Source organism: Barbus barbus (assembly GCF_936440315.1).
Source record: "Barbus barbus genome assembly, chromosome: 8".
NCBI lineage: Eukaryota > Metazoa > Chordata > Actinopteri > Cypriniformes > Cyprinidae > Barbus > Barbus barbus.
Window position 1 is genome coordinate 4,457,635 of NC_136736.1, and position 25,365 is coordinate 4,482,999.

Here is a 25,365-nt window from a genome sequence, read left to right on the forward strand (position 1 = left end):
TTTGAAAGTCTTCTTTTTGATAACTATTTGTAACGGATATCGACTTCTCAGTCTTGCGCAAATGTAAAATAATGCTCAATGTGTACTTTTTAAAAAGAGATGTCTGGATGTCACTTTTCTTGGTATTTTTGCAGGCAACGTTAGGACAAAGGTGAAAGAGTAGGTACCCAGAGGCCTATATTTTATTGATCTAAATTGACAAATGAAGCAGATATATATCTATATATATTTACCCCAGCACTTGGCAGTCTTTCTTTAATTTTAATGTACCTCTGTCTCTCTGGTAGGTCATGGAGTGGTCTTTTACCATGTTTATTCCATGCAAACATTTCCACATTTTATGCTTTTAATTGTTCTCTTTTATCATTTTCAGATGTTGTTTTTTTTACGTTCATTGTCATATTTTGAAGCGTTAACTTGGTGTAGCATTTTGCTTCCAAGTGGTCTCATTCGAACTGTTTCAACGTCTTTTTTATGAAAATAAATAGGCATCTTTGACTGAAAACGATTGCAGTATGTTTATTTTTTTTACATTATATACACTGAAATGTTTCCTCAGTGTAATTAGAGTTCATTTCTACAAGAAGCATTGGAAATGATAGAATATATCCTGTGGATCTTGGAGGAAACTTCAAAAGGCTCATTGAAATGAACGAGCAATATTCATGCGGCCTTAAGTGCATGCTAATAAGGGAAATTATTTGCAATAAAGCTAAAAAGATTAAATGACCATTAATTTTTCTCCTTACAAATGCTTAAATTTGGGGTCTAAAAATATATAAAGCATGATTTTGATCGCTGAGTCGTTCAGTATTTGGGCTGAATGCAGTATGAAAGCATACTGCTGTATGTAGGATGTTTTCAGCATCAGTAAAGCTCACGAGTTGCTGTCAATGTTTGTGTTTTCATGTGTTTTCTGGGGGGTTAGTGACATTTGGTGTTTGTAATAAGTTCATAACTGAAGCTTAAACATGAAGATGATCTGATACTGAGGCCAGTTTACGAAGAGCTAAATCTTAATAAAATGTAATTTCCTATATGTACCGAGTTATAATTGCTAACAGTCTTTGTCCTGTTTCGATCCTTCTCTGTGGCTGTTGTGCTCATGTTTGGCCTGATGTTAGGCTCGTCTGTTACAACAGATGTGTAACAATAGTATTTATGTGGCTATAAAGGCCAATGTATATCTACTGGAAGAGGACTGCCTCATCATCATTACACTATTACTCTCATGCAGTTAATAGATTAATCTGATGCAATAACGCCTAAAGCATCAGCATACCAATCTGAATGGAAATGAGCAGAAATGATTGAATCTGTCATATGATAATCATCACATGCACGTTTTCATTAACAATGATGCACTCATTCAAGAGCATTTTACAAGGACTAAATGCTTATTGTCTTTCCGCTTAAATAAGCATTAAAATAAGGTAAGTATAATTTGACATTAATTACCCCACAGACCCATACAGAACATTATTTGATCACAGAATACATGCAGGACATGATTGTTCATTTGCTGTATGTAAGTGAGGATAGCAAAATAAAGTAAACTGATGTATTTTACCCCAAAATTTTTCATATAGTGGATACAAATTATTCAGACACTTTGACCTGACCATGCTTTGCTAAAGTGTTTTTTCTTTCATTTCTAATGCGACCTTTTTACAGACTGAACAAAACTAAGCATTGCTTGCTAATTGGTTGACTTAAATTGGTATTATCTAATTGTATACTTAAATTTAACAGCTGACAGCTATTCAACCTAATTCTCAAAGTTATCTGACATTATCAAGATGAATTTTGAGTTCTACAGTAATAAGGAAGTTTAAAGCCTAAGCTTAAGTAACCTACACCGTAGACCCATTGAAACCAATGGAGCTACAATCAATTTAGGCTTATGATGCCTTTGGGAAACGCAGCCCTGGACCAGCACAGAACCACCATAAACCAGTCTGGACCAAGCATAGTTCTGATCAAAACAACAAAACCATGGCTTTCCATGTTGTGATGTCAGTGAAGTGAAGTGACATACAGCCAAGTATGGTGACCCATACTCAGAATTCATGCTCTGCATTTAATCCATCCAACACACACACGCACACACACAACACACACGCACGCACGCGCGCGCGCGCACACACACCCACACACACACAAGGCCACTACTTCCCAGTGTGAAGATGCTCAGACTCCGTGTCATTTCCTGCGGCCTACTCTCTCTTCCGTGGGCATCAGTGAGTGCAATGGCTGTCTGCCAGAAACTGAGTGACCGGTGGCCTCAGAACAAACAACAATATGAGGAGAAATCAGGAAAAAATGGCTTTTTGATATGGAAAACTCTGAAGTAGGAAACCCTCCTCTGTTCCCATGAAGTATTCACACGGACAGAATTCCCAGGAAGGCCTCATTTTCCGGAAAGAGCGAGTTAAAAAGTGAAGTTATTCCGAGAAATCCTCGGAAATCATTTGTTTGAGGACTTCACTTTATTTAGTATGTTGTTTAGCACAATTAGACAATAAATTCTAACGACCACGTGTTTGTGGTCATATTTATGACAATGATTATCAAATCTGCGCTGTAAATTTAGAGGTTGTTTTAAATGAAAATTAATAATAGATTTGAATATTTCCATAGTGTCACTGATAAATGATCAATGCAGTTTTCTAAAAACCTATAAAACGACTGAAGCTGCAACAACTGGAATTACATGCACATAAACGTGCATTTATATTGGATATTGCAGACAACTGAAAATATATATTCATGGATTCTTCAAAAAAGCAAAGTTCTGATATATGTCTTACCACAAAATATGAAGTGAGTCCACTACAAGTGCATCCGGGCACACTGAGTCTGTGTTTTTTGCTTATGTAACATAAGAAACTCAAGCCATCAGCAAAATAGATTTCAGAAGTCTGAATAGCCAGGATTACAGAAAATATTCAAGCACCAAGTTAATATAATGCACAAAGCATTTGAATAAATGATTCGGCGCTCTCTTTTAATTATCGATAAAACTTTAAAACGCTAGAAGATTCATGTAAATCACGTGTGCATACAGTGGACACAAAATGTTGGGATCTTTAAATCAATGTCACTTGCTGTTATATTTTATCTTCCGTAATTAAATTTATAAATGTTTAGGTGTGACAGGTGTTCAAAAACTTTCAGGGAAAATTCGTTAATGTATTTTTATGGAGAACTACATATATATATATATATATATATATATATAAAAGCCAAATAAAAACTATTTTGATAGCTGTTTTGACAGGGAACCATGTCTGAATAAATGATGAAACAGCGACATCTTGTGACTGTATGATATATTATTAAGAGGCAAATAAGCATGATTGACAGATCTAAAAAAAAAAAACTTCTTACTAAAGGCTATTTTAATGCATCATTCTACTTCCTGATAATATCAAGTTATGCACATCCGACAATTAATTCAGTAAGTACAAAAGACATTTTCAAACCTTTTAATGCCACAGACATTCAGAATTAATGAATGGAAGTTTTTAACCAATCACAGCAAGGCACTAAATGTAGTGGTATATATTCCTATATTTCCAGTCTTTCCTATCTTTTATGTCCTGATTGCATGAGTTCCAGTATTTCATACAGGACTTCCCTAGGACAAGTGATCACACTCTTAACCTTGATACATTTATGAAATTCACAATCAAACAGTCTTTTCAGGATGAGCTCAGTCCAGTGCATTTGGCTGACAAGACTTCTGTTGTCTGTTTTAATCTTCACTTGTGTTTGTAGAATCCCTCGCCGGTTTTCTTGCCTAGTTTGCCCTCTGCTACCAGTTTGTTCAGCAGGGGACTGGGGGCAAACAGGGGGTTATCGGGGTCCTTCTCATGCCAACCTACACAAAACCATAATTAGAAATCAACACAATTTTACATCAAAACTTGGTATGCTCAATACAAAACGCTCACCGTCAATAATAAACTTGGAAGTGTCCAATCCAACATAGTCCAGGAGCTCAAACGGACCCATTGGATAACCGGCCCCAAGCTTCATGGCCACATCTATGTCTTCCTTTGAACCGTGCCCTGCGAAATAAACAAAACAAAATGAAACGAGGAAATCTGAGCCATAATATGTTTGGGTATCCGTTTACAAAGCTTGACTGTACCTCTCTCGTGTAATCGAACAGCCTCGAGCATGTAAGGAACCAGCAGACGATTCACTATAAAACCTGGAGTGTCCTGAAAGGAGAGCAAATGAGGGTTGAGGGATTTGCAATGGTTTTGCAACCAATTTTAGTATGGTTTAAAACATCGCTAGCATTTTGTAACATATTTCTAGCACGATTAAGCATGTTTTAGAATACTGCTAGCATGTTTCAAGCATGCCATTGCATGTTTCCATCATGTTTTACTACGCTTGCCCTAGTCTAGCTGTTAAGCTTTTCTAATGAGACAAACATACTGGATAGACAGAGAGACAGATAAAGAGAAATGAGAAAGCCAACATAATATACAAGATTACAGAGCACATACTTTGCATGAGACTGGATGCTTCCCTAAAGCTTTGCTGAACTCAAGGAGAGCATCAAATGTCTGTTGGCTTGTTCCTGGAGCTTTAATCACCTGAGATCACACAAGTCAGATAGACAATGAAACTGCATGTTTAATATATTCATTTCAATGCAAGCTACAATATCTTGACGAGAAGAGCTTGTGCTGTAAGTGAATCAAACTCAATCCAGACCTCCACCAGCTTCATCACTGGGACGGGATTGAAAAAATGCAGACCACCAAAGCGATCTAATCTGCCCGTGGAGCTGGCGATGTCTGCGATCGGCAGAGAGGACGTGTTGCTAGCGAAGATAGTGTGTCTGAAGAGAGAGCAAACATCAAACCGAGCTTCGCCATTCATGCCATTACTTTTAGTGCATAGTACAAGTATGTAAATTAGGATGCATAAATTTACAGCTAAATTAAACACTGAATATAAACTCATTTCACAGCTCGTCAGAATACTAGATTCTCTGTATTAAATATTTTTTTATAATGACACTGTACAGTTTAAGTGACTTTTGTCAAATTATTTCCAATATAGCTGTGCTTTTTCTTTTCATATGTGACCCTGGACCACAAAACCAGTCTTGAGTCGCTGGGGTATATTTGTAGCAATAGCCAAAAATACATTGTATGGGTCAAAATTATTGATTTTTCTTTTATGCCAAAAATCATTAGAACGTTAAGTCAATTTCCTACTGTAAAAATATCAAAACTTAATTTTTGATTAGTAATATGCATTGCTAATAATTTCATTTGGACAACTTTAAAGGCGATTTTCTCAGTATTTTGATTTTTCTGCACCCTCAGATTCCAGATGTTCAAATAGTTGTATCTCGGCTAAATATTGTCCTAACAAACCATACATCAATGGAAAGCTTTTTTATTCAGCTTTCAGATGATGTATAAATTTAAATTTGGAAAAATTGACCCTTATGACTGGTTTTGTGGTCATGTCACATATAATAAAATAATTTCAAATAATGTTTATGTATTTGTTCTTTTAGTAAGTAACTTTTGGCAAATTTATTTGCTACATAAATCATTGAAAAGGGAAGAGCGTCTCGCTACAGCCCACAAGATCCAGAGGATGTGGTTGAATCCAGATCCAACTCCTCCCACCTTACATATACCTAAACCTACCCATCTCCACCCCCTGATCCCTAAACCCACCCATCTCCACCCCTAAACCTACCCATCTCCACCCTCTGATCCCTAAACCCACCCATCTCCACCCCTAAACCTACCCATCTCCACCCTCTGATCCCTAAACCCACCCATCTCCACCCCTAAACCTACCCATCTCCACCCTCTGATCCCTAAACCCACCCATCTCCACCCCTAAACCTACCCATCTCCACCCTCTGATCCCTAAACCCACCCATCTCCACCCCTAAACCTACCCATCTTCACCCCCTGATCCCTAAACCCACACATCTCCACCCCTAAACCTACCCATCTCCACCCTCTGATCCCTAAACCCACCCATCTCCACCCCTAAACCTACCCATCTCCACCCTCTGATCCCTAAACCCACCCATCTCCACCCCTAAACCTACCCATCTTCACCCCCTGATCCCTAAACCCACACATCTCCACCCCTAAACCTACCCATCTCCACCCTCTGATCCCTAAACCCACCCATCTCCACCCCTAAACCTACCATCTCCACCCTCTGATCCCTAAACCCACCCATCTCCCCCAACGCCCCCTGGATCTTGTGGGCTGCAGCGAACCCAACTTGGGAAAGGCAGAGTTTTTGTGCCATCTAGTGGTTAAGAGGAAAATCAAATAAAATGCACCTTTAGCCCCATTGTACCCAATATATTGCTCTTACTGTTGTTCTTAACTGAGAAAAGAAAATATGTGATTTTCTTACTCTGGGGCCGCTTTGTCCAGAGCCCCAAACAGATCTTGTTTGACTTTGAGGTTTTCCACAATAGCCTCCATCACAAGATCAGTGCCCTGAACTACAGACACAGCATCTCTGTTTGTAGAGATGTTCTTCAGGACTTTCTGAATGAACGCCTCTCCTTCCTAGAGAACGTGAGCCACAGTTAACGAACAACCGAGCATGATTAGCCATTAAATCTTTGTGACCTAGTTGGTGCTGTCAAACTAACCTCAGGTTTTTCTGCAAACTTCTTCTTCGCCACTCTCTTCAGACTAGACTCAATACCCTTTGCAGACTTCTTCAGTATGTCCTCAGATGTGTCCACCAGCACCACCGAATGTCCCGTGGATGCAGCAACCTAAAAACAAATAAAGAAATGAAGCCCATGATACCGTTGTTCTAATGTCGTTGTGATGGGGAGTTGGAAAATAAACTGGACCTAGATCTATTGTACATTCAAAGGAAAGCCATTGGCTTGAGTTCTCAGGAAATATACTGACACTATGCCAGAGAGATGTGCTGCTGTAATTGCTGCAAAAGGAGGACATACCAAATATTAAAGGTACAAGTGGATGAAAACAGTTCGACTCGCTGCATCTGATATTTGTTTTGCTCAGAGCAACCATATGCATGTTTCAGGAACATTCTGAAATTAAATCCTGTTTTAGAGGCAAAAAAAGTCAATATTTTCACATCTGTACTTTCTACTGAGGAAAATAAAGTAAGAGTGCCTCAAGTAGTGCCACCCCCACATACAATGAAAGTCAATGGGTACCAACAAAATGTCATACGGATTTTGAACATGAGTGCGAGTAAACAATGACTGAATTTTAATTTTTAAAGTATTTAAAATATTTACTTAAAAACAACTTTAATATGCAATATAAAAATACATTTATATCAATGAAATCGACAGGACTGTAATGAACGTGAACGGTATATGTGCAGGGTAAGTGGGTGAAAGGTCACTCACTGACATAAAGTAACGTGAAGAGAAGTTTGCAACAAACTAGCCAAGATTCATTCCCAAATCGTCGTCACCTCAATGCAACTACACGCGACTCGAAGCTATTAAAGAATGATCTTCAGTAACTTAGCTGTGTTGATATCTCTTAGCTTGTAGCCTGGCTTGACATAACATGGTGCTGTATATTTATTTACTTTATTTTTCATTTTACCTGTGCGATGCCAGCCCCCATCAGCCCGCCTCCGATAATAGTGACATGTTTAATTGCAGCATGTAGTGCAGCAGAGGATGAGAGGCTCCTGATGAACTGGCGCGTGACAAATGCCATGGCGGCGATCTCGCGAATGATACACTGCGCGTGCATAAGCTCCTGCCCTGCTCTGCGCGAGCCCGAGCCTCGAGGGCTGGAGATCACGTGGTTGCGACGACCTTTCAGAGACAGTAAAGACCTGCTGATATTTTGCTATACCAAATCAAATCATATATTGTCAATGTGTTTATTGTTCTTGGTGGAGAGGTGTGTTTTTATTATTGTTAACAAATGCGTTTTAATGTAAAACTATACTCTAAATGTCAATTACCAATTCTAAGTTACGTCTATGTAAAATAAAAATAGACTATATTAATAATAATAATTTAATACTAATAATTAAAATTTTATAATTTAATAAAATGAAATAAAAAGTAAAATTTAATAAAAAAAAATTTTTTAAATAATTGAATAATAATAATTTCAAATCCTTTTTTTCGTTGTTACTGTAATTTATTGTGTGAGATAGGCCTAATACATTTTATTCAAAATAAATTATTACAGCCGCAAATATAGACTTTGTTTACATATTTCCTAAACTCAGATATTAAACTATTAAAATCTTTATAGAATAGTCTGGAAAAAGACAAATGTAGCTGAAATATTCAGTTGTTTGTGCTATTTAACGTGTCATTATATTTGTACACCCTTTGGATTTAATATAAAAAATACAGATTCAGGTTAAAGTCTGACTGTTATCCATCTTGTAGTGCCAATATGTGCATTATGGTAAAGTTCAAGTTGACCTGGTTCAGTTTTATTTATTAATAATTTGCTTTAGGCAAGCATTTAAAAAAGCAAAGCAAAAAAAAAAAATTTTTCAAATACATTCAGTTGGGCACGGTATACAAAACATATTCTCAGGTAAATCAAAAATCTGGATAAAACATTATTCAGGTCACAAAAAAAGAAAGAAAGAAAATCTGCATGTATGTATAAAATAGATTTTTATTTTTATTTTATATATATATAAATATATATATTATTATTATTATTTTTTACCCTCTAACATTCTATTCTAATTCTATTCTTTAAAAAAAACTAACACTAGCTTGCTCTCTTCTTTTTCTATTCTATCTGTTTTCTTTATTTATTGTATAATTTAAAAAACCTTGCTACATGTACTGCATTACACTTACATTTACATTTAGTCATTTGGCAGACGCTTTTATCCAAAGCGACTTACAATTGGGGAATACAAAAAGCGATTCATCTTGAAGAGGCAATCAGACAGAGGAAGTGCTCGTAACACCAAGTCTCAGTCATTGTTCAAATAAGTACAAGCTAGTAAGGGGAGAGAAAGATAGAGGGAAAGTAGAGGGAAAGCTAGCAGTATTTTTATTTATTTTTTGAGTTTAGGATGAAGTCAAGTACTGCCGAAAGAGATGAGTTTTCAGTTGTTGCTTGAAGATTGACAGGGATCCGGCGTTCCGGATAGGGGTGGGAAGATTATTCCACCAGCCAGGAATGGTGAACGAGAATGATCTGGAGAGTGATTTTGAGCCTCTCTGTGATGGTACCACAAGGCGTCGCTCACTAGCAGATCTCAAACTTCTGGAGGGGATGTAGGTTCGTAATAGTGAGTGGAAGTAGGAGGGTGCTGAGCCTGTGGTAGTTCTGTACGCAAGCATCAGTGTCTTGAACTTGATGCGAGCGGTCACTGGTAGCCAGTGCAAGGAGATAAAGAGAGGTGTAACATGCGCTCTTTTGGGCTCGTTGAAGATCAGTCGTGCCGCTGCATTCTGAATCATTTGTAGAGGTTTGATTGTGTTTGATGGCAGACCAGCCAGAAGAGCATTGCAGTAGTCCAGTCTAGAAACGACAAGGGCCTGGACAAGAAGTTGTGCAGCATGCTCTGTCAGAAAGGGCCTGATCTTTCTGATGTTGTGTAGTGCAAACCTGCAGGATCGAGCAGTCTTTGCAATGTGCTCTTTGAAGGTCAGCTAGTCATCAAAGATTACACCAAGATTTCTGACCGAAGTTGATGGGGTAATCATTGATGAGCCTAACTGAATCGTGAAGTCATGCTGTAGAGTCGGGGAGAAGTTCCGTCTTTGCCAGGTTGAGCTGTAGGAGATGTTCTTTCATCCATGCCGAGATATCCGCCAGGCAGCCTGAGATCCGTGCAGCTACCGTTGGGTCATCTGGTTGAAAAGAGAGATAGAGCTGTGTGTCATCGGCGTAGCAGTGATAGGAGAAGCCATGTGCATGTATGATGGGACATTAAGCTAACTGAGACTTGTTATAGCACTTGCGTATTATTGCTCTTTAGTTGATTTTGCTTCCATTGTCCTCATTTGTAAGTCGTTACACTACTACTACAGTAATCCTCTGCACCTCCATAATGCTGGCTTCTGTGTACGGCAAACTGCCCTTATCAGTCAGAGATGGGACTCTCTCAGATCCCACCACTGCATCAATCTCCTGCTGAACCTTCTCTGAGGCGTCATCAAACAAAAATATCATATATAACCAGAAACCAAACCTTTATACATTTGTAAATTACACTTTACAGCACTGGTGCACATACATCAGGATACAAGGACATATAGAGAATACTCCACAGCACGCAGTTTGTGGTAGTATCGGTGCCTGCAATAAAGAGGTCTCGTCCTCTGAGAACAAGCTCTCTTCTGAATTATATTCCTGGATGCAAGGCTCCAGACTCAGCTTGCCAAAGCTTGTTTTATTCAGTTATATTCTATTCTAATGAGTCAGTGTCTTCTTCTGTTCTATTCTGTTCAGACTATTATACTCAGATCTATTTATTTTAGTAGCTACAGTAAGGTTAACAAAATGCTATTTCTATTAATAATTTTTTTTTTTAATGGTTTGAATTGTTTTCAGTTTTGGTTAATATAATAATAACCCTTTATGTATTAATACATTTATAACAAAATATTCCTAATTTATAACTTAAGTATCAGTTTTTTAAATGTAATGCAGTTTAACAATTATTTAATAATAATTATAATCTTAAGAATTATGTAAATAAACAGTTAAATAGTTATTGTGACAGTTTGAGCACATCTTCATTGTTATGCATTCATTTTCCTTTTTAAAAATTGGCAATCACATAAACATTTTTGATAGGTCTAAAGAAGTGTTTATGAATTTCATGCAACAAGAGGTACACTAGGTGTTAATGTAAACCATTTATTTCCATAAAATGTCATTATATATTCAAAAAAACTGAAAATAAACATAAAAAACTGAAATAACAGTTGACATGAATCACTAGAAAAAGAATGGATGCATTTCTAATATAAAATAGTGCATAAAATTAACGAAACCCAACACTTTTTATGACAAACATGTTTTAGATGACAATTTAATAAACAGACAAGGGAAATATGACTAAGAAGCATGCACAAACTGATAGATCTGTTCTGACAGAAAGTGAGAGATTTTCCAAAAATCCATCATTTTCCAAACATAACCCTTTCAGCCGGCCCTTCCAGTACTTACAAAAGTGTTTATTTAAATGTCCACATTGACTGAATATAAATTAATGTAACAATATCAACAATGACTTGTCAAATAATATTGAGTTTGAACTGTTTAGCCCAATGTTATTAGAGATCTAATTAGCAACAACAGCCAAACAGTCTTTGTTCTTTGGTACGGTGTAAACACTGAGACAGCCACAAGCGAAATACAAAACTTTTCCACATGTTGGTCTAGGCATCACTCCTCCCGTCCGCTCTGCACCATGGAATATTTCTTACAGGGGTTCTTCAGACAGGCAGGCGGCCATGTGATTGGCCAGCAGAAAGAACAGGGCACTTGGGTCTGGACATTCCTCTCGAAGAAGTTAAACACGGGGTTCCACCAGGTGTGAGTGAGGTAGTTGTTCGGAGAACACTTTAAAGTCTGGTGAAAACAGGATTATATGAATTAATATCATAGTGAGGATAAATTCAAACAATCACAAAAACAGAACATTGTTATGCATGGTGGTGATGGCGCAGTGGATAAGACACATGCCGTTGGTGTGAGAGACCCGGGTTCGAATCCACTGTGAGACACCAATGTGTCCCTGAGCAAGACACTTAACCCCTAGTTGCTCCAGAGGCGTGCGACCTCTGACATATATAGCAATTGTAAGTCGCTTTGGATAAAAGCGTCAGCTAAATGAATAAATGTAAATGGTGATGCACATGATATAAATGCACTATAGTTGCAATTACAAAAAGCAGTTCTGGGAAATTTGGTTAGTTGCATTGCGATGACATTTTAGATCCAAAGCAATTTAGCAATTTCATGAAAATCGCTTTTATCATTGAGGACAGAAGCCCTGGAGCCACTTCAGGACACAGACATGATTGTGGTTGAGATCTCTCCTGTCAGGGATCGAACCTGTTGACATTTGCATCACCAGTCCAAAGTCTCAATCGCTCACTGCATTTCAGATTTGTATTATTATTATTATTTTGTGGATGCTTTTTAGCCACCATAAATATCCTTTTTGAGATATGACAGTTCTAATATCATTGGCTACTTTGCTTGTATCAGTATAAAGAAACATGATGTGTTTTGATAGTTGGAAAGTTTTTTTTCCTGTTTAAAATATCTAGATGTGCTAGAAATCGAATGTGCAGCACTTTACCATCATCAGGGAGTCATTTTTCAAAAGCTCGGCCTAATGGATTTGGATATTCTCAGTGTCTGAGTCATGTAAACACTTTCGGTAAAAGGCTTAGTGCCGTTTTGGTGCCTTGAGTTTAATGACACCCTGAATCTAAATCACAAATTGAACTGAGAGCTTCCCTTGGTTTCAGATGTGTGTATTTGTAGCTGTCTACATGAGGCTGGAGGTCAAAAAATCAACAATATGCAAAATGAAAATATATCAAAATATGTAAACAAGAACGTATTTTAACATAAAAATAACACATTTAGACCCATGAAGTGTCGTTTTAGTGACTTTTAGCTTATGTTTCACAGCTTTGAGGTAATCATTCTAAAGTTTGGGGTCAGTGAGGTTTTTTCTTAGGAAATGTATAGTTTTATTTAGCAATGATTTAGCATTCATTAAAAGACATTTATAATGTTACAAATGTTTTCTACTTCAAATAAATGCTTTTTAACTTTCTATTCATCAAAGAATCCTGAAAAAAAGTCATCATTTCCACAAAACTGTTTTCACAACTGTTTTCAAAATTTATAATAATAAAAATAAATGTTTCTTTAGCAGCAAATCAGCATATTAGAATGATTTCTGAAGGATCATGTTACACTGACGACTGGAGTAATGATGCTGAAAATTCAGCTTCGCATCACAGGAATAAGTTAGATTTAAAAATTCATTAGAATAGAAAACAGGTATTCTAAATTATTATAATATTTCATAATATTACTATTTTATTGTATTTTAGACCAAATAAATGCAGCCTTGGTGAACATAAAAACTTCTTTCAAAAATATTAACAAAATACATAAATTAAAGTTAAAACTTTAAGAGTAGTGTATACACTCTGACAAGTTATGTATTCTCATCTGTGAAAAACATATCATTGACATCATCTGATGCTAATATTAATCTGTTCTGATATGCTATGTTTTCATTGGAAATACATTATAGGAAGGATAGTTTATTTAAAAGGATAGTTCACAGCAAAATGAAAATTCTGTCATTAATTACTCATACCTCATGTAGTTGCAAACACTTAAGACCTTCGTTCATCTTCGGAACACAAATTAAGGTATTTTTGATGAAATCTGAGAGCTTTCTGACCCTGCATAGACAGCAATGCAACTGACAAGTTCAAGGCCCAGATAGGTAGTAAAGACATGGTTAAAATAGTCCATCTGATGTCAGTGGTTCAACCGTAACTTTACGGCTTTTGTGCGCAAAGAAAACAAAAGTAACTACTTAATTCAGCAATTTCTTGTCTTCCGTGTCTCTTCCAAGTGTTGTGGTACTATTATGAAGGTATGTCAAAGACTGACACGGAAGAGAAGAATTTGTTGAATAAAGTAGTTATTTTTGTTTTCTTTGCTGACAAAAAGTATTCTTATGGCTTCATAAAATTAAGGTTGAATCACTGATGTCACATGATCTATTTTAACCATGTCCTTACTACATTTCTGGGCCTTGGCCTTGAGCTGCGTTGCTGTCTATGGACGGTCAGAAAGCTCTTGGATTTCATCTAAAATATCTTAATTTGTGTTTCGAAGATGAACAAAGGTTTTATGGTTTTGGAACGACATGAGGTATGAGTAATTAATGACATAATTTCCATTTTTGGGTGAACTATCCCTTTAATAAAAGCCTTATTTGAGCATTTCTATTATTTCATATTACTGATATGTGTACCTGCAGATTAGCCATAGTGTGATACCAGTAGAACAGTCGGGTGGCGATGAAATACGCCACCACCACGTCCACACTGTAGTGCTCATGGGCCACCAGGATACACACGACACCCACAGCAGCCGTTAACCAACACAGAAGATGGTACCACCAGAAAGAACGAGGAGAATCTAGAGAGAAACAAAGAATCAGTTGTGAATCATACTGGGTTGCTGTGTGAACATGCAAAACAAACGGTCAGAAAGTGCCTCAATGTCTTCTGAATGGCTAAAAATAGAATCTAAAATTGCTTACAGTGACCTCAAGTCTGTAATTAGCAGACAGTCATTTTATTTGTGTCTTAAAATAAAGTCTGCCTTCTGAGAAAGTGACATACACTCCTTGAGGAAGAGGTATGTGAGTGTGAGAATGACAGTGTGGCCGCTGTAAAGGAAGTCGCCGCACAACAGATGAGATCCGGTGATTGATAATCCACCACCAGAGAGCAACTGCAGAACACGCTGCAGCTTTGCCTGGGAATCTCCGTGGAGCTGAATGAGAGATGCAGGAACGAAGATATGAGTGAGGATATTGAATGTTGAAAGATACTCTTGGTGACACGAATCGTGAATTGAAATATCATTCCATAAACTGATATTGTAAAGGCTTGTAAAAACTGCAATATTTGTCTTGAGGATGGCAGAGGATATTACAGATTTAAAAGCCAAATGCTTTTGCTTATCTGGCATTATCTAGGTATAAGATCCTGAGGGGATCATGACAAAGATGGACAGCTGAAATCATTTTTTACCTTTGGTGCACAGACCATGTGCATGCCAGGCACGGGTAGAGTGGTGACGTACATGGTCACGCATCTATACATGTACAATGTGCCCAAAATGAAGAAATATCTTCTTGCTATAATAGCCCTATATGGAACAAAAAAAAATACAATTTTGTCATTATTGAACAGATGTGGGTTAGGTTGAGAATGCAGAGCCTTACAAATACTTTTTATAATGCTCTATCCATGAACAGAGAATAACTAGGGTACAAATCACATGTTCTTTGCCATGAGAACTACTAGATATTAGATTTGATGATTAGATTTCATAATAATCGCACATCTTATCATCATTAAGTTCAGTCTGTTAAACTGATTATTATTTTTGTAAAAAAATAAAAAAATAAGATTTTTGTAAAACAAGTAAATAATTCCATTTTCCATTTTGAAAATTTAATTTTTAAAACTGTAGTGTTGACAATTCAATAAGATCAAGCATTCAACCCAGTTACAAAAGTTATAAAAAATGATGGAACGATATTGAATATTTGTAATATTTACATATTTATTTATAATTTATGGGAAATTTAAGTTTCACATCACCTATACATATATATATATATATATATATATATATATATATATGTATATGTGTAATAAGTGCTGTCAAATGATTAATCACGATTAATCATATCCAAAGTAAAAGTTTTTGTTTGCATAATATATGTGTGTGTTCTGTGTATATTTATTATGTACATATAAATGCACACACATACAGTATATATTATACATGCATGTGTGTGTATTTCTATATACATAATAAATATACACAGCACACATACTTATATTATGTAACCAAAACTTTTATTTGGGATGCGATTAATTGCGATTAATCGTTTAACAGCACTAATACACACACACACACACACACACACACATAATTATATTACATATATTTATTTAACAATGCTAAACCTCATATAAGGTAAATAGAACATAAATGACATTTCGTTCGACCAAAATTGATGAACAACATTTTCTGAAGGTTAAGGTCATATTGCAAGAGACCATCCAACATTTTTCAGCTATAATTTTGTACTATTTTTATGAAACATGCCATTCAAGGGCTTGGGTGATATTCATTAGACTGATTTCCTCAATGCAATATTATTTTTTATAACTGCCCTCAAGCCTATTGCATTCACCCTGCTCTATATCCTCTTAAACATAAACCCAACAAGCCATTAAATGTAATCTAATAGAGCTGGTTGACAGGCTACAATGTCATCAGTATAATGTTGAGTGATGCCTCTTACTTGTATCTGTGAAAGAGCAATTGAATGGACCATATAGACACCAGAACCATTCCATTGACCTCAGTCACTGTAAACGCCCACTGCACGCGGTCTATATAGTCAAAGAACTTATCCGGCAGCGGTGGGCTGTTCTCTTTGGGTGGTACTCTCTCATGAACCACTGTGATCATAACCGTGGTCAAAACCAGGTTCAACACGGCATAAAACAAAGCGATGAACGTCTTCCACCACTCAGATGGCAATCGGTTGCCCTTTCCTTCAGGTATGGAGATTTTGACATAGTCTCGATGTCTGACCAGGGCTTTCCTCAAGCCGTTTCGCTTCGCTTCTTCAGCAGCGTGGCTGTGGACGGGGCAAGATGTGCCAGGGGACGGCGTCCCATCTGTGTTTGCGGGGTCCTTGTTTCCTTGGTGGTCTGACGATGCCATGAGTACCCACAACTACCCACTAATGACTGACTTCCTGCCAAGACTCTCTCCTGTAAGGCACTGTAGGTTACTCTCCTCTGCGGTGATAATGAAAGGCCTGCCTTTTCAGCTCTCATATGATGTGGCTGGAACAGTCTTTTAAAAAAAGAAAACAGAGGTACATTAAATGAAGTATATTATAGACATATACGACCATTAAAAGTGTTACTTCAGCATGCACATTAATAATCAATATAGGCTATTTTCAACCATGAATATCACAGGCCAAACATTTAAAAGCAAAACTGCTATACATAATTGACATGCTTCTTCACATTAAAACAAAAGAGTATGCCAAAGAAATGCACATACTGTTTTATGTACTAATTTTACACTTTAAATGAATACTTAACTGATCAGAAGTGACAATGAAGTACTTTATATTGTCACAAAAAATATATTTCAAAACAAATGCTGTTCTTTTGAACTTTCTATTCATAAAAAAAAAAGTTTCCACAAAAATATTAAGCAGCACAACTGTTTTCAACATGGATATCAATAAGAAATGTTTCTTGAGCAGCAACTCAGTATATTAGAATGATTTCTGAAGAAATGTAATGCATTACAATATAGCGTTACTCCCTAAACAAGTAACTAATTACGTTACTTCGCTACTTTTTACTTTTTACCCCCAACACTGCTGAAGACTGGAGTAATGATGCTGGAAATTCAGCTTTGCATCACAGGAATAAATTAAATTTTAAAATATATTCAAATAATAAAAAGATAAGAATGTTATAATAAATAGTAATAAATAATAAACAGTAAACTGTTACATTTTAAAGGCCAAATGGCTGATTTAACACTTTTATAATACTTCATTCCATTTCATGACAGCAATTCAGCAGTTTCTGTAAAAAAAATAACCTAATACGCAATATTTATCAAGATTCACTTTGAAAAATTTAATGCATAAATGGCATTCAAAATGTTCAATATTATTATATGATAAATTAACTGGTTAGCTGTTTAGTTTCCCAATTTGTAAAGGCAAGTACGATTTTAATACACTTTTTATATTCCTGTAAGTCTGAAGTTTTGGCTAGAAATCTTTCATCTATATATGAAACATCCTCTGACCCTCTTTTATGCGCTCAATGCAATCAAACAAAAGCAATGGATACCATTTAAAAGCCAAAATATCTGACAAAAGTGCAAACTGCCATCTAGAGAAAAGCCACACGGGGAAAAAAAACATCCGTGTTCAGGTCTGAGTCCAGCAGTGACTTCTCAACCCAGAAACAAGAGCAAGTCAGGAACAGCCTATTTATCTGAAAGCTTTCTGGTCTGAGAAGATCTCTGCTCCATCACACCCAAAGTGCATCTCAATAACCCTCATTACAGCGACATACAATATTTACAAACCGTAAACAGAGCTTCAGGATAGACGCATGCAGGAAGAATGATGGATTGTACAAATCACTAAGGCATCTATTTCCTCCAAATCAATTTAGGCTGAAATATAATTACACTGGAAATGAGTTCTGGTTACAAATCTGCCCCGAATGAACATTGGATTGTAGCTTCACTGTACTGCAACAAGAGAGAAAAAAAACATTATCTCTAATAACTTTTTGTACTACTACATTATGTGGATGCAACTAAATTACAGATCAAAACAGACTAAAAGAGTTTTTACCAAGCAAATCATTCTCACAAAGAGCTTTAAAGAGTGATTTCTATAATTCAAAATCACTTGCCTGTTGTGTCCCACAGCTCTACTTGCAGAATTGAGCTCTATCGGTCCTACACTCCTCCTCTGAAACTTCTCTTCATCCCTCCACGTTCAGAGGGGCATGTTTTCCCAGTCTCCACCCTGCACTCTAATGGTGATGCTTGTGGTGGAGACCTGGCAGGGGAAAATCTCTTCCACATGCTCCCAGAGACAGTAAATGGATGGCTTGGTTGGCTCCACTCCGTGTGTCCCCTGCCCTGCCTCCGTGCTATTTCCAGCCCTGACTCCTGCCTCCAGACCAAACCTGTATTTTTCTCCCAAGGAGCAGCAGTGCCCGGTCGCAAACAAATTGGTAATGATATGGTTTCAAGGCCTCTCCTCCCATCTCGTGTGGAGGATAAATTCAGCATCAAAGGAAAGGACAGAAAAAAACGAAGAGACCCCGCCTCACACTTAAAGAGATGAGAGAGAAAGGCTTTTCTCCTCGTGCTCTGAGTTGATTATATTATCCCTTTCAGGCACACTCATGCAACTTGTGTTTTTGAACTTGCATACTTTACTGAATTTGTAGTATTCCATACTTGTGTGTGTCGTTTGCATAAAAGCATGTGCTAAATAAAGAACGTGAATACACAATTGCATACTACACTAACATACACTTCCTGGAAAATTTTGTGGATGTGGATTCAAAACCAATCTTTAGATATTACCGTTTTAAATGTAACCTTGTGTTACACTGTAAAAAAGTTGCATTTCCTACCTTACGAGTTATTTCTGATGCTTGATGTATTTTAATGTATTTAGTTGATTCAGACTTGAATAGAAACATTATGTTGAGATGAATTAACAAACTAATTGTCCGTTTTGAAAGCTGACAGAGGTAAATATAGTGAAATATGCCAAAAAGTCCATTTTGAAGGACATTTGAAGCAATTCTTAATATTTGAAAGGAGTTAAAATCACTCTAAAACATTTTTTTAGACTTCAAGCCATACTGATATCAACAGGTTTGCGTAGGTTTAAGGTATGAGTTTAGCAGACATCATCACCTCTATGAGATGTCCTCACTGATATAGTGAAACCAACATGTTTGTGTGTGTGTGAGTAACCATAAAGTTATCTTTAGCTGTAAATTATGAACTATATAAACACCCTCTGAAGGTTTTACGGTACGCCTCCTTGGTTGGGCCTAAACCACGGTGCCTCACCCGAGTATAGGAGAGATGATGGTTGCAATTTAATGATCTTAAGTTGAGATATTACATGTTAGAAACAGTGTAATGTAAGTTTAGATGTGTTCAGGACTATGAAATCTGAACATTAAGCTTTAAATCTTTTATTTTAGGATACCAAAGAAACCCGCCTTTGGGTGCAAAAACACGAAGCCAGAGCTAAAAAAAAAACAAAACAAAACAAAGTTAGTAGAGGTGGGACAAAATATCGATATCGTACTTCTCCATGCCGTACGTTACGTAAATCGTCTTCTATATTCTTTGACGCTGGTCCAAATATTGATATTTTAATTTATACAATAATGCGCTCTAAATAGATTTTCCTGTTCCCAGTGTCTAAAAATTGCGCCTACAAAAACAGATACAAAATCATTTTTTAAAAACTCGAGAACAGTTTATAGTATAATTCACGCACATGTGTCGATAATTAAAAATAGTTTTGTGTAGCATAGTTTATGTTACACAATGTTAGCATTATTTTGTAATTATTACACAAAATAATGTTAGCATTATTTTGTAACTGGAAAATGAACAGAAGCCTCGGTTTGCAAAGTTCCCCCGTAAATAACTGGAATAATGCCATACAGCGAATGCTACGTGCCTCAGTATATATATATATATATAAAACACTGTTGTAAAGTTTATTTTTTTTAATGTTAGTAGTGAAGTAAAGCGTTGGTGGAACTCAAACGCGCTTGTCGGTTTATAGTCGGACTATTTTTAATGTAACACCGAGAGTTTTGCATGTGTTTCCTAGTGGATTTTTTTGTTGTTGCTCAATTCAAAGACTGTATGTAGGTACATATCACGTTCTTTTGTCATTTCTTTTTTCATTTGTCAGTTCTTAGTGATTGTTGTGCTTAGTGATGTCGTGAGGCCACGGAAAACCGAGTCAGACAACAACTGAAGTAACTTAAAATACAGCTAAAGACCATAAAATACACTATTTGACCATTTACATGTATGTGCAATTGTTTTTTTGCGCCAAAACTTCATGCTACATAGTTAAACATCACTGACATGATTTGATATATTGTTCTTAACACCTGTTTATAACTGTTCCAGAAATTCATTCTCATAATAAAGCCTGTCCCTGGCATTATGCTGCCTAAACGTTCAGATTTCACATTTTAATGCATCCATTCTTTTCTTTTGCAGATTTCAAGCTCTTCATGTGGCCTCCCCTCCACTAGACTGTCAGAATGAAGCAAACTGAGCCACAAAAAGACAGAGAGAACCTCTATCTGGAGGTGACCACTGTGAACAGAGCTGTGTCTCTTCCCCTGAACTCCTCGATCGTCCTCTTCCTCCTGTCATACACAGAGTGCTCATCTTTCCACATCTACCTGGTCACAGATCAAGCAGATATCCTGCCATCCCTGTCAGGTCTGGTGCCCGGGGGTCTGGCTGTCTCTGAAGTGAGGAGGGACGAGCTGCCAGGGCTGGTTAGGATGTGCCGTCTCCCGGCTGCGCTGGAGCCTGGCGCTTGCTTTTGCAGAGCTGGCCTTGCTGTCGTACTGAGACGCATCATACAGAGAGCATGCCAGCTGATGCCAGGCCGCAGGGATGTGGCGTCACTCTTGGGCTTCAAGAATACCTGTCTCAAGGCTTGTGCCGAGGTGAGATTTCAGATTAAAAACAACCGGAGGACAAGTGCTTAAAATCTCATTGAGTAGTCAAAAGTGTGAACTAATAGAGTAGCTGTAGGGTGACAAGCATGTTGACATGTTTTGACAGGTGCAATCACTTAAATTTTAGAGTTCAGCATCGCAGAATTACACAGTCACATGTTGACATTTGAGCTCAGCGTTTGCAGATAGTAGCTATAAGGCATAACAGAGCAAAAACAAACTTGGGTTGCTCTCCTGTTTCTTTTTTCGCTGTTTTTAGAGCCTTGGGCTGTCAGTGGGACAGATGTGATGTCCCAGGACACCTATTTCAGTCATGTCTGTCGGATATTAGCAACATTTCTGGCATGAAAATACCTTAAGGCAATTTTTATAGAAGACGTTTTCGGGAAGTTTTGTGTCAGTCAGCCTATGACAACCTCAAATATACGCCAGGGTCATATCTGATGATTTGGACAACAAATAAGAACCAGAGAAACAAATATGAAGTTTTTGTGTCTTTAAGGGACTGCAGTGTTGTTATTGTTAAATAAAACTATTAAAATTGTTTTTGGTAATTAATATAAAGTCAGTGAAAATAAATAAAATTGAAATATCAAATGGAAAAACTTAAGAAATTTGAAATGACAATTAAAAATGTTGCCTTGGCAACTAACTGAAATTCAGTTTTGCATCACAGAAATAAATGACATTTTAAAATATAATTAAATAGAAGCTAGTTATTTTAATATGTAATAATATTTTGCAATATTACAGTTTTTTACTGTATTTTTGATCAAATAAATGCAGCCTTGGTGAGCATTGGAAACGTCTTTAAGACCAGTGAAAATGAAAATTGAAAAATATAGAAAAAGTATCATAAATATATATAAAAGCTCATTCAAAATATTCATAAATACTATAATAGTATGTAAATAATGCTAAAATAACACTGGTTTATTGTAGAAATGAACAATACATATGCACCATATTGATTATTGGCTGATATAAGCATTTTTTATTTCATTGCATCTGCCATTATTGCATATTTAACTGTTTCTGCTTGTTTAAAGATTAATATAAATAATCCAGCTCCAATTTAAAGGGATAGTTATCAATTATGGCAAAAAGGTAATCTTTTTATGTGCTTTTAATTATTTAAATTTATTAACAAAATAGTATAGGTTTGTAACATCAGACATTTAGTAGTTATTGACCAGTTATGTCAATAATGATCAGATTTTAGTTATTAGCCACAATTTCACTATCTGTGCATTGTTAGTTTGCTTAATTATAAGAAACTCTGGAAATTTACAAAGGCATGTCACAGTATCCATTCATATATAATTCATGAGTCGTACATCACATTTATCGGTTAAGTGATTTCTAACTCGCTTTGATTCTCAGGTGAGTCAGTGGACTAGACTGTGTGAGCTGGACATTCCCTCTGCAGTGGAGCAACACTTATGAAACCCTGAAGACCAGATGTGTCGACTTCCTGCTGTGATCCTGAACTTAGAACAGAGGTTAGGGGAACCTGTCAAGGTCCACAATGATGACAAGATACGCCGACAGAAGCTACAACAGCAGAAGAAGGGCAATTCTCAACTTAAAGGCCCTAATACAGAGACGAAGAGTCATCCGAATGAATCACATCCAGGTGTTGAGCTCTGGCGAAGCTCTCTGCGGATGCAGTTCCTGCTCCCTCCACCAGGGAGCGCTCTGACATCAGGAAAGTCAAGACCACAGACCTGCCGGAGCTGGAGCATGTGTTTGCAGAAGGGCTCTATTTCACTCTCACTGATGTCGTCTTACTTCCCTACGTCCATCTATACCTGGTAAAACAAACAAATCGAAAGCAGTTTTTATCTCATTACATATAAATCACAATTCCTCACAAAGAGAGCCAGTCATTCATTCATTTTAGCAGTAGGCTCACAGGTGCTTTCAAGTTATATCAAACACCGACGTCTCTCATGCCTCTTTGACTTCTCCTACTTCAAGGTGATTCTCTCAGTCCTGCATTAAATAAGGCCAGTAGGTTCTACTGCAATTGAAATGGATCAGTGTTGCATGGGATGGTGAATTAGATTCTTTGCACTGCGATGTCCCTGAACTCCTTCAGTCTAAGAGCTTGACGCAGTCTGACACCAGTGTTTGTTAGGCTATTACTCTTGAGAATCAGCAAATCTGTGGCAGTGGCAGAAAGGCCTGTTCTCATCAAGAATGATAGCTATTAGGATAACTGCATTAGGCATTACACCAACAGACAGCATTACTGAAGTTATATCGCCTGCCAAACAACAATATAACTAGGAAGTTTTAATCATTCTAATTCAATGAAAATAGTCCACACCACAGCCATATCGGTAATGATACAGAGGAACAATATTGTTGGAATCACTTTCAAAACATATTTTTTCTCCAGCTGATGAAGTTTAAAATATCTGACAGCCAATCAGAATCCTCCACTGCATACAGTTAGACTCTTTTCTAACTGTACAACAGTTCTGGAAAAATCCCATTTGTTTTCTTTTGATTCGATTTTGAATGCAAACTTAAAAACCTTTAAAGTCAGACCTGCTGTGAGGTTTTTGATCGATGGTATATGTCAGACCCAGTTGTCAGGTGAAAACTACATTACCTAGGATTCTGTAGAGAAATCTTAACTAGTCAGAGGACCGAAAACAAGCAAATCATGCTAAAAGCACATTTTTAGCATCCATCAACTCACTGCAAATGACACGAGTCAGTTTCCCAATAGTCTCAAACTCATTTGTCATTTATTGTCATTTGCAGTGCTTCATGGGATTGTAATTCGTTCCCTTGTAAAGCCATTACACGGTTCACAGTCTTAAGTGCACAGTCTGAAACATGACCTCGGTTTTTATTCTTAAACATTTATTTTTTTGAGGGGGGTCATATGAATGTTTTTCTTTGTATCCTGAGAGAGATAGAGGGAGGCGGGATTGGGAAGGGATTTGAACTCGGGACGGCTGTAGTGCGACGGCACTTTATGTTGGCTTGCTGCCCAAAAGGCTATCGGTGCCGACTCATGATTTCAGTTTTGACCTCAGTTTTATAATGTTGTGATTCACCTTGTAAAATTATTTTTCTTTAAAAAATAAAGGCAGATCTGGGATACAGTAATGCATTTACACTTGCAGAAACAGTAAAAATATATGACGTTATACACACACATACATCTATACTGTTTCAGTGGTGTTTCCACACAACCTAAACATTAGTGTAATTTTAGTGTGAAAGAATCACTTGCTAACTTTTTTGTGTAAAGCTATATCCAGTTTGACACCGCAATGCGTTAAGCCCTCAAATCCTAAGACTGTTTCAAAGAATAATTTATGTGCCTTTATAAAATAATACGCTTCACATTTCTGCTTTTAAATCAACAATGGCCCCATTCACTTCCATTGTAAGTGCCTAACTGTAATCTCCAGTTTGGTATTGTGAAGAAAAAGAGGGATGACCTAAAAAGACTTGATTGAGCATACAGCAGTTTAATATTCCTTTAATGCTTATTTGGGTTTTATTACAATTTTTGATGATTTACATTTTTATTAGTCATACATCACTACTATTATTGCTCATTCCCAGGGTTATGGACAAAAATGATACCTTACTGTATTCTAGTCATAGACCTCCACACCACAGACGTACTTTGAAGTGATAGCTAGGGAGCAGAATATCATAGAGACTTTGTCCCTTCAGAAACCCTGTGGTGTGTCTTTGAGGTGAAGTTTGTGTGTGTCTGTCATCCATTTCTTTCTCCTCTCTGCACTGTTCATTCTCCTCCTGTCGTTCTTTTGCTCTTGGCTCTCTGTGGTCAGTGGCGCATCGGTGCCTCCTAGTTTCACACTCCGTCTAGCATGTCTCCCTCCTTCTGTCCTCCTCATCCCTTTCTCTCTGTCTTTCCTGATAGGAGCTGGAGCTGATCTCGGTTCAGTGGGCACAACATTTTGATGGGTTACTTAAATCACAGTGCCTCGCTGTCAGCGTGCATTTTTTAATATGCATTCACACTTTTTAGGAAACTCCACAGGAGCACAACATACACGCAGATCCTCTGCTGTCTCGCCCATTTGCCATAACAATTGTACATTGTTTCCTGAAATGTGACCTATTCTTAAACTTGTGTAAAAAATGTTTTTAGATTTTGATTTCAGTTTTGACTGAATTTCACAAAAATACCATAATAATAATAATCTGTCTGTCTGTCTATCTATTTATCTAAATTAAGAATTTTGCATTAAGAA

The 25,365-nt window shown here is 36.9% G+C and overlaps 2 protein-coding genes and 1 pseudogene across 3 annotated transcripts in view; 1 reads left to right on the top strand and 2 right to left on the bottom strand.

Moving 5' to 3' along the window:
• Window positions 1–3,319: 3,319 nt before the first annotated feature.
• LOC306873796 (hydroxyacyl-coenzyme A dehydrogenase, mitochondrial-like) lies at window positions 3,320–7,805 on the bottom strand. Its single transcript, XM_079423282.1, has 8 exons — window positions 7,617–7,805; window positions 6,668–6,796; window positions 6,424–6,581; window positions 4,735–4,861; window positions 4,524–4,613; window positions 4,157–4,229; window positions 3,957–4,073; window positions 3,320–3,883 (listed from the first exon to the last, which is right to left on the bottom strand). Exons 1-8 carry the CDS (start codon window positions 7,767–7,769, stop codon window positions 3,765–3,767), a joined length of 966 nt encoding a protein of 321 aa, XP_079279408.1. The 5' UTR covers window positions 7,770–7,805; the 3' UTR covers window positions 3,320–3,764.
• A 3,053-nt stretch (window positions 7,806–10,858) lies between these two features.
• Window positions 10,859–18,346, bottom strand: LOC306873640 (phosphatidylcholine:ceramide cholinephosphotransferase 2-like). Its single transcript, XM_079423068.1, has 6 exons — window positions 18,278–18,346; window positions 16,111–16,673; window positions 14,822–14,939; window positions 14,408–14,561; window positions 14,035–14,201; window positions 10,859–11,588 (listed from the first exon to the last, which is right to left on the bottom strand). Exons 2-6 carry the CDS (start codon window positions 16,536–16,538, stop codon window positions 11,403–11,405), a joined length of 1,053 nt encoding a protein of 350 aa, XP_079279194.1. The 5' UTR covers window positions 16,539–16,673; window positions 18,278–18,346; the 3' UTR covers window positions 10,859–11,402.
• Window positions 18,347–20,214: 1,868 nt separating this feature from the next.
• LOC306873418 (glutathione S-transferase C-terminal domain-containing protein-like) overlaps window positions 20,215–25,365 on the top strand; it is a 51,811-nt pseudogene continuing 46,660 nt past the window's right edge. Inside the window, exons 1-3 of the transcript XR_013785836.1 lie at window positions 20,215–20,282; window positions 20,643–21,103; window positions 22,499–22,929. The product of XR_013785836.1 is annotated as a glutathione S-transferase C-terminal domain-containing protein-like (transcript). The remainder of the gene's footprint in view (window positions 20,283–20,642; window positions 21,104–22,498; window positions 22,930–25,365) is intronic.